Consider the following 17,339-nt stretch of genomic DNA (forward strand, 5'->3'; position numbering starts at 1 on the left):
AAGTTATGGTGAATTGGTACTTGATAGGCATATGTTATAATACCATGTACCATTGTAATATAGTTTCCAACGTCTGATTAACTACTTGTTAGAATTGACATAAATTAATTAATCATAATTGTTAATAACATGACAGAGAAAAACCCTAAACCCTCCTCTAACCCGACTTCCGCCGTCCCCCAGCAGCAACCACTGTCCCCCGCCCAACTGTCGTTGCCAGTTTCCAGTCTCATCATGCCTTAGTCATGTACTTCAAGAATTTCTCTTCTTATTTGTTTTATTCTGATTTGCAACATGTGTTTGCAAAATACCTAATCCAAGAAAGAGCGATTGCTCAAAAGTTCAATCGTTCTAGACGCAGCTTTGGTTTTCTTTACCTAGATCACGACTGGAATTTGGATGATATGCTTTATAGGTTAAACAGGATTTGCATTAGTTCAATGTATATTAGGGCTTTCATGTCCAAATTTCCAAACCCTAACCCTAAACTCATGCAAAAATTGGTTGTTCTTCTCAACACAGTCATCAAAAACGTGATTTTATTCCATCTGTCAGAGATAATCGCTCCTATGCCGATGTTATTGACAAACAGATTATCAATTTATTCCAGTTGCGGGTACAAACAGGCTTGGTTTGAATTCAGTAATTATTTCAGTTAAGGCTATGGCAGATTTATTAAAATTTTGTTGCTTATCTAAAAATTTGAGGGATTTTTTTATGACTCCTCATTACTAGGAGGACCTATGTTCTTATTAATTTCTTCAATCTTGAAGATGCAAATCAGTTCAAAATCTTGTTCCCCTCGTTATAATATTTTTTTTGTTAATCTTGCTCCTTGGAATGGTTTGTTTTCTTCTAGAGAATGTGTTGTATGGGTTACTATTTCTGGTGTTCCGTTAATAGCTTGGGAAGAGGCCTTCTTTTCTTTTTTTGGTGGTAGATTTGGAAGTGTTGTTTTGGTTCATCCATCAATCACTAGCAAAGAACGTATAGATTCATATCGATTTTAATTTCAACAAAGGCTACTAGAATTGATTGTGATCTTAATATTTCAATTAAAGGATCAATTTTTGTTGTTCATATTTTTGAATGTGAAATCCGAGCTGTCATGTCTAATTCAATTGATTCTTCTACATGTTCTTCTGATTCGGATGATGAGACCATCAACAAATCCCCCGGTGTTTTTGTGGCTCTGCCGATAGAATTTAACAACATACCACAACCAAACAAGCATATACTTTGCAAGAAACAAGTTATATCAAAACATATTACGTCCTACAAAAAAATCATAAAACGAATACAACAATGTAAACAAACAATGGGCGGAAATCCCACTCTTAGGGGATGAAAAATGTAAATTTATAAAAGGTGCAAATCTTACAAGAGAAAGTCGCAACACAGGCCACGATGTAAGAAACAAGACCCTTTATTGGGAACTAAATGTAACAGTGATAACCCAGTAGGAGCAAAGTAAGCTCATACATTGAAACTTCAGAATTGAATCGGAAAACACAAGAGGCATAAGCCCAATTGCATAAGGAAATCATAAAAAGCGCAAGTCTGGAAACAATATTAAACTTAAAACAAAAACACATGAAAATACAACGGCGCAAGCCCAGAACAAATAGAAAATCCATGAAAGGCACAAGCCCAGAACAATACTCAAATAAGAGATTAAAATAAATAATGCTTCTTCATAAGAAAGGATTTACATAGACATCAAAGTCGGAAAAAAAAAACAGCATCAAAATGTTTACTGTAATATAATCAAACACAATAGGAAATAAAAGTTTGCAATCACAGTCTCATTGAAGAGAAAAGCATACATCCACAAGATAAGATATTATCAAAAACTTCATTTAATATATATATATATATATATATATATATATATATATATATAGATAGATAGAGAGAGAGAGAGAGAGAGAGAGAGAGAGAGAGAGAGATATTACAAGGGCTTTAAGCCAGGAATGAATCCCTTACAGAAGTAGCAAAAGCTAAACGATTACAAAGGAAATAGATTAACAAGGAACAACTAAAAACCCTAACAAACAAAAAGGAAAAGTAATTAAATTAAATCTGAAAAGCTCAACACCAAAATAAGTTATAGCAAAGAAACTTTAATGTTTCTTCGCTGAAACAAAATTTATCTCAGAAAAGATCCCACAAACTTCTTAACTCTCATCGTGACTGACCTTCAATTGTAGGTATGGGAATAATCAGCCACGAAATATGCTAAATCATGTGAGAAAAATGGCGAACTCTAGGCGCTGTCTCATCTGAACAACCTCCCTTCGCCATCCTCGTCATAGTCCTCATACACTCCCACCACTACATCCAGATAAAACCCTGGATGGTGGGTTTGAGACGTAAGACTGAAGAGTCGTGCTAAGGAAGATAAAATGTCCTAACAAGAAATGCTAAGCGAAATATAATCTCCAAGAGAGAATACTAGAAATGCAGCAACGAGAATTAGTTTTTCGGAAAAAGTTGTGATCCTTAAACAACCAATCTGTCGAGTCACCGAAAAAGAATCATGTTGGAAAAGGAGTCAAACACTCGACAAGGAGAAAAAAAAAGAAAAAAAATTTACAACCGACTATCACAAAGATTCACTCTCGATTGAGAGTTTGAAATAACAGAAACTCAACATTATTTTAAACAGAGTGTGCAGAAATCAGAAAAAGAAATAATTCAAAGAGGATGGAATAAAGAAAGGTAAAACAAAACGACCATTTTATGGGAGAAAAAAAGGAAAAATAAAAAAGTTAAAGAAAAATTAAAGTGACAAAGCCGGAAAGGAAACCAAAATTATGGCGCCAGTTACAAATAAAAATATAATAATGAAAAATTTGAAAGAAAATTCAACCATATAAAGCAATAAGTAAGAACAAGTGTTAGTTAACCCTAAATCAGGGCCAGAAAAGGGAGACCTATAAAGATATTAATTTTTTTTTTTACAAAGGTCGAGAAAAAGTTACGGACTAAAAAGGGAAGAAAGATATAATATTTTCCTACAGCTCAGTATTACCAAAAAACATCACAACCCTCATTCCCAATCAAAGGAATATACATTTAATACCGGATTCAATAAATCCTTACAATAAGAATACAATAACTAAGCATAGCAACACCCCTACCTCGGATATAAATATACGTAGCTTTTGGGGGACTAATAATAATTCAGTAGGGGCGAAAAAACCTTTGAAAATTTATTTGTGCCTAATTCTAGCAATATAGAGATAACCAGGCCCATAAGCTCATGAAATTTTCAGCAATATAAAAATAACAAGCCAATTGGCCCATGAGGATTTCAATCCCAACTGAACACTCTCTTAATCTGGGATTGCTTATATCTCATCCCGAACCAACACCGAGAAAAATGCTGGCATTGAGGCATATAGGAGATTTCTCATAAAGAAAGAAAGGAGTGTTACATTAGTCAAGAAAACCACTTAAGATTTCCTGAGAGAAGAAAATACACATATTGCGGCATCCACGCTCCACTCACCAAATAAAAAAGTCAGCTAAGCCTACAAAGAAGAGGGACATCTCACCATAGGAAGCACGAGTGGAGAAGAAGAAATACACTATATAGACCACTTTATCCTTAAACTGTAAGATGCTCATTTTTTATCTCTAATCTTTTTCTTCTTGTATTACTCATCTTCTTCACTAAATAATTACTTGAGGATCAGAGTGAGCATTCGAAAAATCTCTTTTGGCGTTATTTCTAGCCGTGTTATCTGTTTTCAGATTCCAAATCTCTAGTAAATTACTACCCTATTTTCAGTGATTTATCAGTTTTTAATGAAAAAAATTCTTAAGTTGGCTAAATCTTATTAAAAGGAAAGTTCGAAAATAATTGGAGGTACAAAATAAACTAAGCATAAAAGGATTAGGATTTTTTCGATTTCATTTCAATTTGAGTGGGTCATGTTCACGATCAACAACATCATTTGTAAATTGGATGGTGTAGATCAATTTAATTAAAGTTGTACTTTTTTATTTATACCATCCATTTAATAATAAATAATGTAGATTTATTTAATATGACCCCTCAAGATAAAATGAACTTGACAAAATTCTAATCCAATAAAAAAATTGTTATTATTTTCCTAAAAGTTATATCTTTCTTTAATTAGCTAATCCATATAACCAAGCAAGATCATAGAAAGACTTAGCTATGATGGGTACAAAATCCTTCAAATCAATACTATAATTGACAAGACAACAAAAAACTCTATTAGAATTGATAAACACGGTAAATATGTTTAAATTATTTTGGATCATTTTGAATTATTGAATTTTTATTTCGTACTATAAGGATTTTATTTAATATATATATTTTTTCTACACTAATTAGGATTGACCATTGAATGAAATTTACATAATATAGGAAATAATCATCCACCATTTTGAGCAATATATTTCACTTATCCAAGTTAGAACATTTTCCAAATTAGCAAAAACAACTTTTTTCAAATTATATTAGAATGGTAATTCAATAAATGCAACACTTTTGTAGAGAGATTATTAGGTAGACTCAGTCCACCACGTCAAGCCTATAACATAATAACACGTCATTAAAATGATGGCAATCTTGTAAATTCGTTTATTACTTATTTACACATTTGAATAGTAATATTATAAAATTGTCATCATTTTAATGACGTGTCATTATATTATAGGCTTAGTCCACGGATGACGTGATGGACCGAGTCTACCTAAAAATTTCTCCACTTTTTCAATCTTAATTGTTATATGAGTGTTTATCCCATTAAATTGTTGCTTCGCGTTATTTTTAAAACGAATTAATGAGTATTTGATAGAGAATTTTAATTATTATTTATTTTTTCATTATTAAATATTAGCACATGGCTAAAATTTTATTGATTTTTTACGCGAATGACGTGATATAACCATTGTATTGTATAATTATTCTTAATATATTAATTCACCGTAAATTTTAATATATTAAACTAACAGTTCGAGTTAAATTTAAAATCTCACAGTTCTGAAGTCGACTGTCTAATAAATTAATGAATTATAGTAGAAGGATAAAAGGCCATGTGCTCACAAAAATAAGATTGAAGAGTGATGGGATATATTAGTTAATGAAAAACTCACTAGCTCTCAAATTGAAACCTAATCATACCACGTAACGTACTTCATTATCTACCCCACGACAATCGGGTAGTGCGATAGACGTATCAATGTCATCTTCACATTCTTCCATTTAATTCCAACATTTACCCTTCTGCCTATTATGTCCCTTCGCCACTAACAAAAGCCCATTATTTCCCCTCACAAAATTCGGATATAAATATTGATATTCATTTTGTGTCTCACATTACTTTGCTTTTAATAAAAATGGCTGCAGGTTATGGCTTATTACAGATCGATGACCATCTTCCGATGACCACCGTTAAGAGAAGAAATAACGGCGGCACCGGCCGTATCGCCTCTCTCGATGTCTTCCGGGGCCTCTGCATTTTTGTAAGTTGTAATTTTTTCTTTTTCTTGTTAATTTTTTACGTGTTTTAGGATCAATTCTTTTGTTTATTTCATAATTTCATCAATTGCTGGAGTTTTTTGCAATGCGAAAAATAAGCAAAAATGGAAGATAATGAACATAACGTGGAGATAGTTTGAGTGAACTTCGGAGCTTTAAGATTAGTTTGTTAAGAGGAAAAGTTAAAAGTAAATAGGTTGCTTGCATTTTGTGTTTGGAATTTTGGATGTTCTAACAGAATGTTTTGTCATATCTTTACGTTACTATTAACTTTTTATAGAAGATAATTAACATTCATTTATTTTTAACAAAATAAATTTATATATTCATAATTTAGATTTATATATTCATCAAAACTAGTGTTATAATGTCCGTGAATAAAAAAGTATCAATTTTTAGTTTATTATTTTAAAGTCAATATTAATTATATTCAACTCTTAATTAATAAGATCCAGTTGATGACAAAATAGACTAAAATTTTAGTCTTTTAGTTTAATTTGTGATAATTTAGCACTTAGGTGAAATAAGTAATATAGAATTTTAAGAAAAGTCCATCCAATTAATTTTTTTTTATATATATTTTCAGTTCATAATTATGTGCATACTAAATGTTAGTTTTAAATTTATTTAATTTAGATATGTTACCGAAAAAAATATCTAAAATTCAATAATTTCTAAATATGTAAAAACTATAAATAATATTACTCTGAGGTAATTAATAGATTAATGAATAATATTTTACTATTTTCATTTGTTTAATGATGTTTTAATAAATTTTTCATTTTTTTATTAAAGTTTACAATTTTTTATAAAACCAATTAAAATTTAGAAAATAACATTTATGAAAAATTAAAAGTTTCTCTTACTTAAAATTTTATTATATACGTTACCTAAAAATTAATAAAACATCATTACCAATTTGAATAAACATTAATTTACTTATTATTAAAATTATTTTTTCTTTAATTAATAATTAAAATATGGTAATTAATAAGATATTAGCTGAAAACATAAAATAATGAAAAATTAAAAATAAATAATAAATTATAAAATTAAAAAGATAACTACAATCAACCTATAAAACTAAGATAAAATTACCAATTATTTTATAAGTATTTATTCTAACATCATTTAAAATCACTAAACAGTATTCTACTAGTCTATATGATAAAAGCTCTGGACCAGTGTTATTTAGTTATTAAATAACAGAAACTTCCCCCGTAAGGGGGTTTCCTTTAAATGTAATTAAAATATTAGAGAGGATAATTCTAAAAAATTATATATATAAAAGGTTAATCTACTTTCAAAAAAGCGATAATTATTTTTTTTCTGAAAATAAATTGTTACTACATTGCATGGATCTTAGATTTTTAGATTATTCTAGTAGCCGGTAAAATTACTCTTAGACCCTTGTTCTGAAAGGACAAATTAGGTGGCCCTTTCGCACAAAAAATAATAATATTAATTCCTAAGTTTATATAATTTTCACATATAATCCCTAACTTAACGAATCACTCCATCTGTAGAAGAATAGTGTTAAAAACATAAGAATAATGAAAGAAAAAAAGACAAAACTCATTTTGAGGTTTCTATACTTTATTATTTTTGTTGAGAAAGTTCATAATACCTCAAACATGTTATCTTTTAGGTTTTTCTATTTGTCATTTTTATGATTTTTATATTATTTTTTTAGTAGAAAAAAAATTACAAATAGAAAAACTGAAAAAACAGGAAAAAGGGTATCAAAGCAAAAATGATAAGTAAAAAGAATAAAAAGATAAATTTTTTAAAACAGATTTTCTAAATAAAAATGTTAAAATACAGAGGCTTTGGAATAAATAAAGGAAAAAAATAATAACGCAAGAATCATAAAAGAATAGAGCTATGTCACTTTATGGTTGCATTCACTGGATCCAAGCTAGATTCAAGTAAGATAAATCAAATATAATAGACGTTTTGTTTATTTTATTCAGTTGTTCAGTGGTTCAATAAGAATTATTTGGTGGTTAAATAAGAGTTGTTTATTGTACTTCTAAAGACTATTTAAACATTCAATTAAAGTGATGAATATTTAATGATATAATTGAGTAAAGTAATTTTTATTTTATAAAAAATTAAAATAACCATAGAAATCATCTATAAGTAGTGTTGTATGTTAAAGTTTTTAACCTCAAACAACCATTGATATGAATTTTTTTAAAATATTTGTCTCAACAGTTAAACAGTTTACTTATTTTTAAATAATATAAAATCAAAAACTGCTATATTAAAAACAGAGTAGCTCCAAAAAAAGTTATAAAATAAATATAAAAAATAATATATTAACAATTCTATTTTAACTTTTTAACTTAGTTTTTTTATAAAAAATATTTCTAATTATTTCTCTATTTAATTAATTATAATATATAAAAAAATTATTATTTAGCATATCAACAACTGAATAAATTTTACAAAGAAATAATATTTATAATATGAGCTACCAATTATAAATAACAGATTTTATTATTTATATAATATATTACTATGAGTTCTTCTGAACATGAACAAGTGATGGTAGATTACAAGCTTTATGAAAAGTAATACAGGAGTGAACAGATTTAAAATATGATACATTGATTAATAATTTTTTATATAACTAGTTTTGCATTACGTGTTACGCACGTGGCTCGTGGTGTGCCTTATCAATTTATGTATTAATTAAATTTTATTATAATTATACAAATTTGTTTAATTTATAACCAACATAAAATTTAACTTAATTATGTTGGAGATTTAATTCAAATTACATTTATTTTAAGATTTTTAAATTTATAAAGTTTATTTTATATATATTCTTTGAAATTAAAAATATTTTTTATTAATAACTATTGGAATTTGTTTGATGAATTATTGGAATTTTTTATATTAAACAAATATATTTATAATAATTTCACATTAACATGTCTAAAATTATTGTTTATTGTTTTATTAAATAGCCTAATAAAATCATTAACACCCCACTGACGTTCATAGTATTGAGGGCCAAAAAAACTACTATATTTTTTTATTACAACTCAAACTTGCAAAATTGCAACAACAAAAAAAGTTAGAGAAATTAGTGGCATATTAGGATTGTAATACGTTACCAATCACAATTGTAATTGTGTTAGGATTGTGAAAATATTTAGACTTACGCACAATTATTGTTGGCTGTTAATTATAAAGGTTAGAATTGTTAATTACCATAAAACCTCTCATTAAATGATGAATTGGTAATAAATTAGAAAGGGCTATTAAGTAAAAGTGCATGTCCCCCCCCCCATCCGTGCTTTTATATATAGTATAGATATACATTGATTAATGGACCTCAAGTTCAAAAAGTTATAAATAATGGTATATATAGAATATTAATTTTTTTTTCCAGAGCTAGAAGATAGATTGATATGTTGAAAGCTTACATGGTGTGAAAGTCATATTATAAGAATTTAACATATGAACTTTCAAAATGCAACCCAAAGACAAAATCAAAAATACACATAAAATTTATAAAAACAAGCAAAAAATAATCAAAAAAACATAGTCTAAGCCGTAGTCCGCTTAACCTAGCACTTGAATTTTTCAAGAGAGCGGGGTTAGATCCATGACCTCGTCCGATTTCGCCTTTGAACTCGCTTGCTCCCTACCTTCATTCGCATCTTCAACAAGTCCCAACAAAGATAGAACAAATAAACACCATAGCCACATCAAAACTTCTTGGATCATCAAAGTTTAAAGATAAAGCTCCAACAAACACTAAAGATCTTTGAAATAATCCAAAAATCCGACATGCAACAAGAAAAACTATCCTAAAAAATTAATTCAACCATAAAAAAGCTCCAAAAGAAGGGATTTATTGAATAAAGGGTTAGAAAAGTAAAGAAATAAGAAGTAAAAAATGGAGGACCGGAAAATCACCTCCTCAAGCATAAGGTTTTGATAAGAGGTCTTTAGAGAGAAGTGAGAGATTTTTTTTTTTTGTTTAGAGAGAGAGAGTTGTTCTATCCTATATAGAATATTAATTCAAAGTATACTTGTTTATCAAAAAAAGAAATTATAGTGTAGTCAAAATGTGTCCCACTTGTGGTCTTGGCTGTGTTCTTCAACAGAAAAATTCCAAAGCATAATAACCATAGCTGCAACTCTTGTTCTACCAAATCATCTCCTGACATGTAATAGTCTCTACTATACCGCCCAAATACAAATCTCCTCTTTGATTTATTATACGAAAAGAAACTAACTACACGAGCCAGCCTTTTCCTTTCTTGGTTTTGAGCTTCTCTCTTACTACTCTTCTCCATAAAATGGCAGATTTTCATCGTCATCCCTTACTGCTTCTTCAAGGACCTCCTCTGTCCAATGTTAAACCCCCACGTGTCTCCTCTCTCGATGTTTTTCGTGGCCTCTGCGTCTTCGTGAGCTCTTCTTCTTGTTCTTCATCTTCTGAATTACGCTTTGTTTGGTTTCTTGTTTCTTGATTGACTGTATATGTGTGTTTCTTGTTTTCTTGAAATGTTTGTGTACTGATGATGGTATGAAATGATGGTTTTTAGCTGATGATGCTGGTTGATTATGGAGGCTCCATATTTCCAATAATAGCTCATACGCCCTGGAATGGCCTTCACTTGGCAGATTTTGTTATGCCCTTCTTTCTTTTCATTGCTGGTGTTTCTCTTGCTCTTGTCTATAAGGTACTTCTCCTCAATTATGTTTACTGTTTACTTTTCTTTGTTTTTGATTACTGTTAATGTTCGTTTACGGGGAAATCCTTGCCATGATATTTGATTGATTAGCAAGGTTAGGGGCATTGGAGCTCTTTAGTTCCCTCGTTTATGTTGATATTTGATTGATTATTAATTTTGGTTTGAGCAGTAATTTCTGTTTTGTGTCATCATATGGTAACTCATGTGAGTAGAACATTTGAATTGAATGTTGTGTTCTTGTTATATTCATTTTCAGAAAGTACCTAACCAAGTAGATGCAACAAGGAAAGCAGTTGTTAGGGCAGTAAAACTGTTCCTTCTCGGTGTTTTTCTTCAAGGTAATCTCATTAACTTCTCATCATTATAATCGTAAAAGGGTTCATCCCGTGCACAAAGTACTTCCGCTATTGCAGAGAAGGCGCGTCTCTAAGCAGCCTTCCCCTTGCATTTTGCCAAGAGGCTGCTTCCGTGAGTTTGTAACCCGGTGGAACCAGAAAATGAAGGGATGAGACGATCAAGAGAGGTTAATGATACTGGAAGGGGTAGAAGAACAACACCAACATAGCAGCTTTTCTGTTGTGCCAAGGCTCACCCTCCGATAACTTACCTGGGATTCGTGTCTTGTTCTCTGTCGATTAATCAGTTGAATAAGCTCATTTTATTTCAGGTGGTTATTTTCATGGGATTAATTCCTTGACTTATGGTGTTGACATTGAAAGAATACGCTGGCTTGGCATTCTGCAGGTAATAAACTAGTAGTGAAAGTTCCTTTGGTCTGTGCATTCTCAGGATTAAGTAGGACTTAATTCCAAAGCTATAGCTAGTGAACTTTTTCTTATCCATATCAAATATATGCATTATTAAACTTGATTTTGATGTCATTCAAGCCAGAGAATATCTATTGGATACATTGCTGCGGCTTTATGTGAGATTTGGCTTTCACGTCGAGTCCAGACGCAGAGAGAAGTAGGTTTCTTCAAGAATTATTATTTGCATTGGTAAGATTTCACTAAGCTAGAGAATATCTAATGAATTCTTTTCATATTTCACTAATGAAGAAAAATTCTGCTTTTTTTAGGATTGTGGCATTTTCATTGACTGCAATTTACTTGGGATTATTATATGGGATATATGTTCCAGATTGGGAATTTGAAGTGTCCAACACAGCTTCTTCTGTGCTTCCAACCAATGGCAGCAGTGTTTATTTGGTAAGAGCTTGTCCGAACATCTTAGAGTAGAATGTTATTGGAGATAAGAGGTGTTAGCGTCAATTCAGACTTGCGGTTTGATTCTTGGAAATCATATTTCTGCTGTACTTTTCACAGGTCAAATGTTCAGTGAGAGGTGATCTTGGACCTGCATGCAATTCAGCTGCAATGATTGATCGCTACATTCTTGGTATTGATCACCTATATACGAAACCTGTTCACAGAAACCTGAAGGTATGGACAGTTGGTCTTTTCATGCAATCTGTCTCTCAGTCTGCAATTTTCTGGTCCCTGATAAATTTTTCACTTTATAGGAATGTAACATGACAAAAGGCCACGTTTCAGAGGATTCGCCTTCGTGGTGCCATGCGCCTTTTGATCCTGAAGGACTTCTAAGGTGACTGACCGATCATAACTCCTTTTTATCTAAACTTTCTTGGTGACATGTGATCTAGAAGCTGAGTTACATAATGTTTAATAGTCTAGAAAATAGGAAATACCGACATAGCTGAAAAAATTTCATATATTCAATTATGATCTCTGGGCTACTTCTGACAATTTGGTGATTTGCTGTTTTATTACTTCATAATCACAGCTCCTTAACAGCTGCAATAACCAGCATAATTGGACTTCAATGCGGGCACGTTCTTGCTCACATACAGGTGATGCATTCTTCGCTCTCTTCTTAGTTGTTTTACCCAGAAATATTTGAGGTATGATGATAAAAAAGAATGATGATTTGCAGGATCACAAGGGGCGTATTGAAAGCTGGTCCTTATTCTCAGCTTCACTTCTTCTTCTTGGGTCGATCCTTGCCATCATAGGTATGCTCTTCATAACTTGTGTTTAATTAAGATTCAGACTCTTCAGTAATGAAGACAACAATACTGGAAGTATTCGATCTTTGCTATGTTGTAGGGAATAAAAACGTTGGAACAGAAAACGCTGAAAAAACTATCCTTTTACAAAAAATATTATAAATAGAAAGTTACATAGTTTCAGAAACAAAATGTTGAAACATAGGACTCGACAAGTTTTCTTGCAACATAGCATCTTCGTAGTATACTAGAAAATCCTGTGGCCAACTTACAAGTCCTGTTCTTTCTTTTGCAGGCATCCCTGTGAATAAATCTCTGTATACGATTAGCTATATGCTAATTACTTCTTCTTTAGCAGGAATCACTTTTTGTGCTTTATACTTGTTGGTGAGTTCATACTATTAAGAGCTAATCATGAGTCTTTTATTTGTCAGCAAAATCTAACATGGTGATATACAATATTTGTCTTTTTTCTCTGCTATAGGTAGATGTATATGGTTACCGATACGTGACATTACCATTAGAGTGGATAGGAAAACATTCTTTAAGTATATTTATTCTCGTAACTTCAAACGTAGCTATTATCGCCATTCAAGGATTTTACTTGAAGAAACCTGAAAACAACATAGTAAGTGTGTCAACCATTAATACTAGCATTTCTATATTTGATATGCAAATTGAACTGCCCAAGACAGTTAATACACCATACTAATTACTTGCTCCCTCACTTGTTCAACAGATTCATTCGATTGTTTCGTTCTTCATACAACGATGATTATTATATCACGGTTGGTTAGCACAGGTTGAAGTATCTTCAGGTTTTGCAGTTACAAGTGGCAAGAGGAGAAAAAGATATGAAAGCTATTGTTTAAGCAGAGTTGAGGTTTGAATCATCACTCTGCAATGCCATTATTGCAACACAGATTTGAACAAAAAAGCTTACGCAAGAAGTGTGATCCAAATGATACTCTGAAGGCTACTGATTCACAAGATTGCTAGTATTCTCTGCAAAATCATGTAGTTATAACTTGAATCTTGGCTAGCTCCTTTAATTTACCTCTAATCTATTCTTATATAGTGTATGCATACACTTAAGTTATAACTGAATTGCTATCCCTACCATTATCTACCCTCTTACAATTGTCAACTCTACAATATTTGAACTTTGTCTAGTTTAACTTAATTTTTATGTTGCACGACGACTTCTTGAATCCTATATTTCGGTATTTCATTTTTCATTTTTGAAAATAATTCTGAAACTTCTAAAATCTATATACTTATAACCTCTTTTTGTAAAATAGATCATTTCTCCATTTTTTATATTAGGCGTTTTCCTTTCGATATTTTCCTTTCAGCATTTCCATTTTCAAACTTCACGCCTTAACTTTGATTATTTCCTAAATAAACATTTGATGAGGCCACAATTATGTCTAATCCTGCAAGCTGTTTGGATTATGATTCAAGAAATTTTGAACCCAGTAATTGCAACATCATACAGAGAGAAAAAAAAAACATAACATTGATGCTTATATTACTTTCATAGTAATTTATTTTTACATGACAGTTTATACTCCTGAAGAGAAATGAAATCTAGCTTAAGCCCACACACCAATACTCATTTGGATTGAATATGAACCACTGATCATCCTTTCAAGCTTCATAGTTTTGACACAGGTAAACCTGTAATAAAACAAGGTAATTCAGAAGCTCAGTTAAGAGATTCAGTTCTAGACATGGATAAGGGATAAGGGAACATTTGAAAACACAAAACAAAATTATACCCAAGGCCTTTGCATTGACAATACTCGGAGCTGCAGCCGGTGGCGGAACGTTTTCATCCAGGAATGGTTCTACCTGATTTGGGTTGCCCCACATTGGGTATCCTTTAATCTTTCCCTAAAATATCAGATTGTTTATTTAAGTTAGTTTATTATGTCGAGTTAAACATTAATTCATTTGCAAGTTTAACATGCAAGTTTCTTAACATACCAGCACATTTAGGGCAGCTAGAGTTGCCATTCCTTCACGAGTCCACTGCAAACACCCACAAACCAGAACGTTTTATATATTCTGATTGATACAGAATAAAAAAAATTGATATAATATTTTCTTGCGACGAATATCGTATGTAATTTACCTTGGAAGCAGAAGCAATATGAGGTACTACAATGGCATTCTTCATATCGGCAAGCCCAGGCTTCATGTAAGGTTCATCCTAACACAAAGAACGCAATGATATATGCGAACTTAGTGTGGTTTGTATGCAACCAAGGTTGTAATTTGCAAGATGATATGATCTTTTACTTACCTCAAAGACATCGAGACCGACTCGAAACATAGGATTTTGTTTCAAATGCTCCACAAGTGCAACTTCATCGACCACTGGACCTCTACTACAGTTAACTAGAATTGCATCCTGAAAACAAAGATTGAGAAACACTTACCACTTCTGATAACTTCCTGTCAAAAGATGATTAAAAAAAATCGATAAAAGTTATACCTTCTTCATTGTTGCAAGCCTTTCTTTGTTGATCAAATGATATGTTGTCTTATCTAAGATTGGGTGAAGACTTATCTACACAAGCAAAAAAAAACCGGAAGATATGCAGTTTCCAGCTAGACTTTATATACAAAACCAACAAAAAAACATGTTAGTTTCTCACCACATCCGCCTCGCGAAGCACCTCATCCATGCTAGAGGCTCTTCTCCACGTAACGGGTTGCTCTCCATTGGCTTTTAAGAATGCACCATATGCTGCAGTTGTAAAATCACATTAGTATAAGCAAATAAGAGTTGCAAGCTACTCATTTAAATGTCTGGTTGCAGCAGCATGCCTGTAACAAACTTCTCTAAGCGTGTGGCCTGGTAAAGATCGAAGTAAATTAGATTCATTTTGAACCCTTCAATCTGATACAATGCAAAGAAAACCAATTAGCTTCTTTAACATGACAGCAAGTATTCAAGTCTTTACGCGTTTCAGAGTCTATTTATAGATAGATTACCATCATTCTAGCATAAGCAGATCCAATACGACCAGCGCCAATGACACCTACAGTCTGTCCTTTGAGCAAGTTCCCCACATATCTAGTGCAAGACAAAGAAAAATTATCCAATTGAGTCCACATTTCATCTGATACATTTGTTTAGCAAGCAGTAATTGCAGGACATACAGATTAGGAAGCCATCCATCATACAGGCCCGCCCTCATGAACTCATCAGCTTCAACTATTCTTCTCGCTGCTGCTAAAGAAAGCGAAGCAGCCAACTCAGCAGTTGTCTCTGTAAGAACTCCCTAAGAAAAAAGTAGGATTGCAGATATGTCAATATTCAATGTCCTCAAAAGACTCTCTTTTGCTTCTTCGGCTAATAGAAACAGACACGAGACCCTAACAGAAGTAGACGAATCCAGTAGCAATTGAGCTACATCCAATTGGTATAACTATCACCTATGTTGCACGGAAACTTATTGAGTTTTACGTTTCAACTTCTCATTTTCATTTCCGAAAACACTCATGTAACTCCAAAATTCATATTTACCACCCAACTCTTATAAAAAAAAGGTATTATTGTACCGTTTTCTTTTTCAACATTTCCGTTTCCGTGCAACGTAGACTACAGTACCACTAGTCATTCAACTCAAGAGTCAAGGCATAGGTTAGCATATAATGAAACTAGAAAAAAGTAATCGAAAAAGAGGGGAAAAAAATATGGAGCTTACAGGAGTGTTTCCAACAGCAACACCATACTTATTAGCAGCATTAACATCAACATTGTTATAACCAACTGCCATGTTACTGAAAGCTTTCCCTCCAGCTTTGCTCAAAGCTGAAAATAAAGTCTCTCCCCAATCTTCCGTCAACTGAATCACAATTCACACAAAAATTCCACCCTCGATAAGCCCAACAAAATCAAAATTCATAAACCCAATTCTATAGTATTCATCAATGCAACAGTTTTGTCACGTCATTTTTACACGCCAACAAAGCCCAAATTGGTTTGTTGCACGAATAGTGTGGCAACCGTTACGTTGTATAATTATTCGTTCTATAAACATGATAAAAAAAAACAGAAAGCTAAAATTACCTGACCAATGACTCCATCACACTTATCACCAATCAAAGCAATAATATCTTCAACAGATAGTATAGTTTTCTTCTCAGTGCATATCTAATCAAAACACTCATCAAATTAACATAATAAAAAAATATACCATACAAAATAAAGTTTATAAAGAAGAAGAAATTTGTACCTCGACTCTGCAACCTTGCTCGATCAAGAGATTGATCCAGCGAGTTCCCGGCATAGGCTTAGTGCTAACGACTCTGTATTTCCCATTAGGGTTCCAAACTTCAATTTGAACAGGTTTTGCCATAGCTTAACAAGAAAAAATGAGCTCAGACAAGAACTGCTAAGTGTACACTACACTACTAGCAGGACAAGAAAACACGGCCTTTTTAAATTTCTGGTAATAAAATGTGAGCAATTATGCTGTACATATGGACACAGTTTACTAGATAGTATTTTACCAATAAGATTGGTTTTGTTTGATTGATTTTGACTTGGACCTGAATTGGATGGTAGATTTTGAAGGGTGTATGATAATGTGGTGGAGTGGTTGACCACTGGATTTAGTTTGTTGAGATAGAGGATGGCTTTTGTGGTGGGAAATTTGGAGTTTTTGGGACCTTCCATTTTGTATAAGATAATGGTGACTTGGCATTCCTTAAGGATGACATGTTAGATGGCTTTTATCTCTTTTGTCAAATGACATAATTGACCTTGTGTGATTGGACTATAAATCAAATTGTTATGGTCTTTATGGACAAACTCTTACCATGATTTTGATTTCTTGTTTTATTTATTTATTTTGTGTGATTTCTGATAATTTTTTCCTTTTTCAAAAGGAAATTTGTACTTCATTAATTAATAAACAATATTTACATTTCCACAAATTAAAAAAAAAATATCTCTGTCAAAAAGTGATCACTGCAAAAAAAACACCTATTTTTGCAAGAGAATAAACAATTTAGTAACAATGTATACCACCATGCTGAAAATAGACATTTCGACCATTAT

The 17,339-nt window shown here is 31.8% G+C and overlaps 2 protein-coding genes across 2 annotated transcripts; one reads left to right on the forward strand and one right to left on the reverse strand.

Annotated features, from left to right (window-relative positions):
• Positions 1-9,774: 9,774 nt before the first annotated feature.
• LOC126682798 (uncharacterized) lies at positions 9,775-13,391 on the forward strand. The gene is made up of 13 exons (XM_050378564.2): positions 9,775-9,948; positions 10,087-10,224; positions 10,493-10,574; positions 10,904-10,980; positions 11,128-11,234; positions 11,315-11,444; positions 11,562-11,678; positions 11,759-11,841; positions 12,040-12,106; positions 12,190-12,268; positions 12,558-12,649; positions 12,747-12,890; positions 13,002-13,391. The coding sequence occupies exons 1-13, from the start codon at positions 9,838-9,840 to the stop codon at positions 13,035-13,037; spliced, it is 1,263 nt and encodes a 420-aa protein (XP_050234521.1). The 5' UTR covers positions 9,775-9,837; the 3' UTR covers positions 13,038-13,391.
• A 370-nt stretch (positions 13,392-13,761) lies between these two features.
• Positions 13,762-16,704, reverse strand: LOC126682799 (glycerate dehydrogenase). Its single transcript, XM_050378565.2, has 13 exons — positions 16,513-16,704; positions 16,347-16,430; positions 15,982-16,122; positions 15,434-15,555; positions 15,266-15,347; positions 15,098-15,170; positions 14,926-15,017; positions 14,763-14,837; positions 14,571-14,678; positions 14,400-14,477; positions 14,252-14,296; positions 14,044-14,158; positions 13,762-13,942 (listed from the first exon to the last, which is right to left on the reverse strand). Exons 1-13 carry the CDS (start codon positions 16,633-16,635, stop codon positions 13,920-13,922), a joined length of 1,161 nt encoding a protein of 386 aa, XP_050234522.1. The 5' UTR covers positions 16,636-16,704; the 3' UTR covers positions 13,762-13,919.
• Positions 16,705-17,339: the final 635 nt, after the last annotated feature.

The sequence above is a fragment of the Mercurialis annua genome, linkage group LG5 (genome assembly GCF_937616625.2).
Source record: "Mercurialis annua linkage group LG5, ddMerAnnu1.2, whole genome shotgun sequence".
Lineage (NCBI taxonomy): Eukaryota > Viridiplantae > Streptophyta > Magnoliopsida > Malpighiales > Euphorbiaceae > Mercurialis > Mercurialis annua.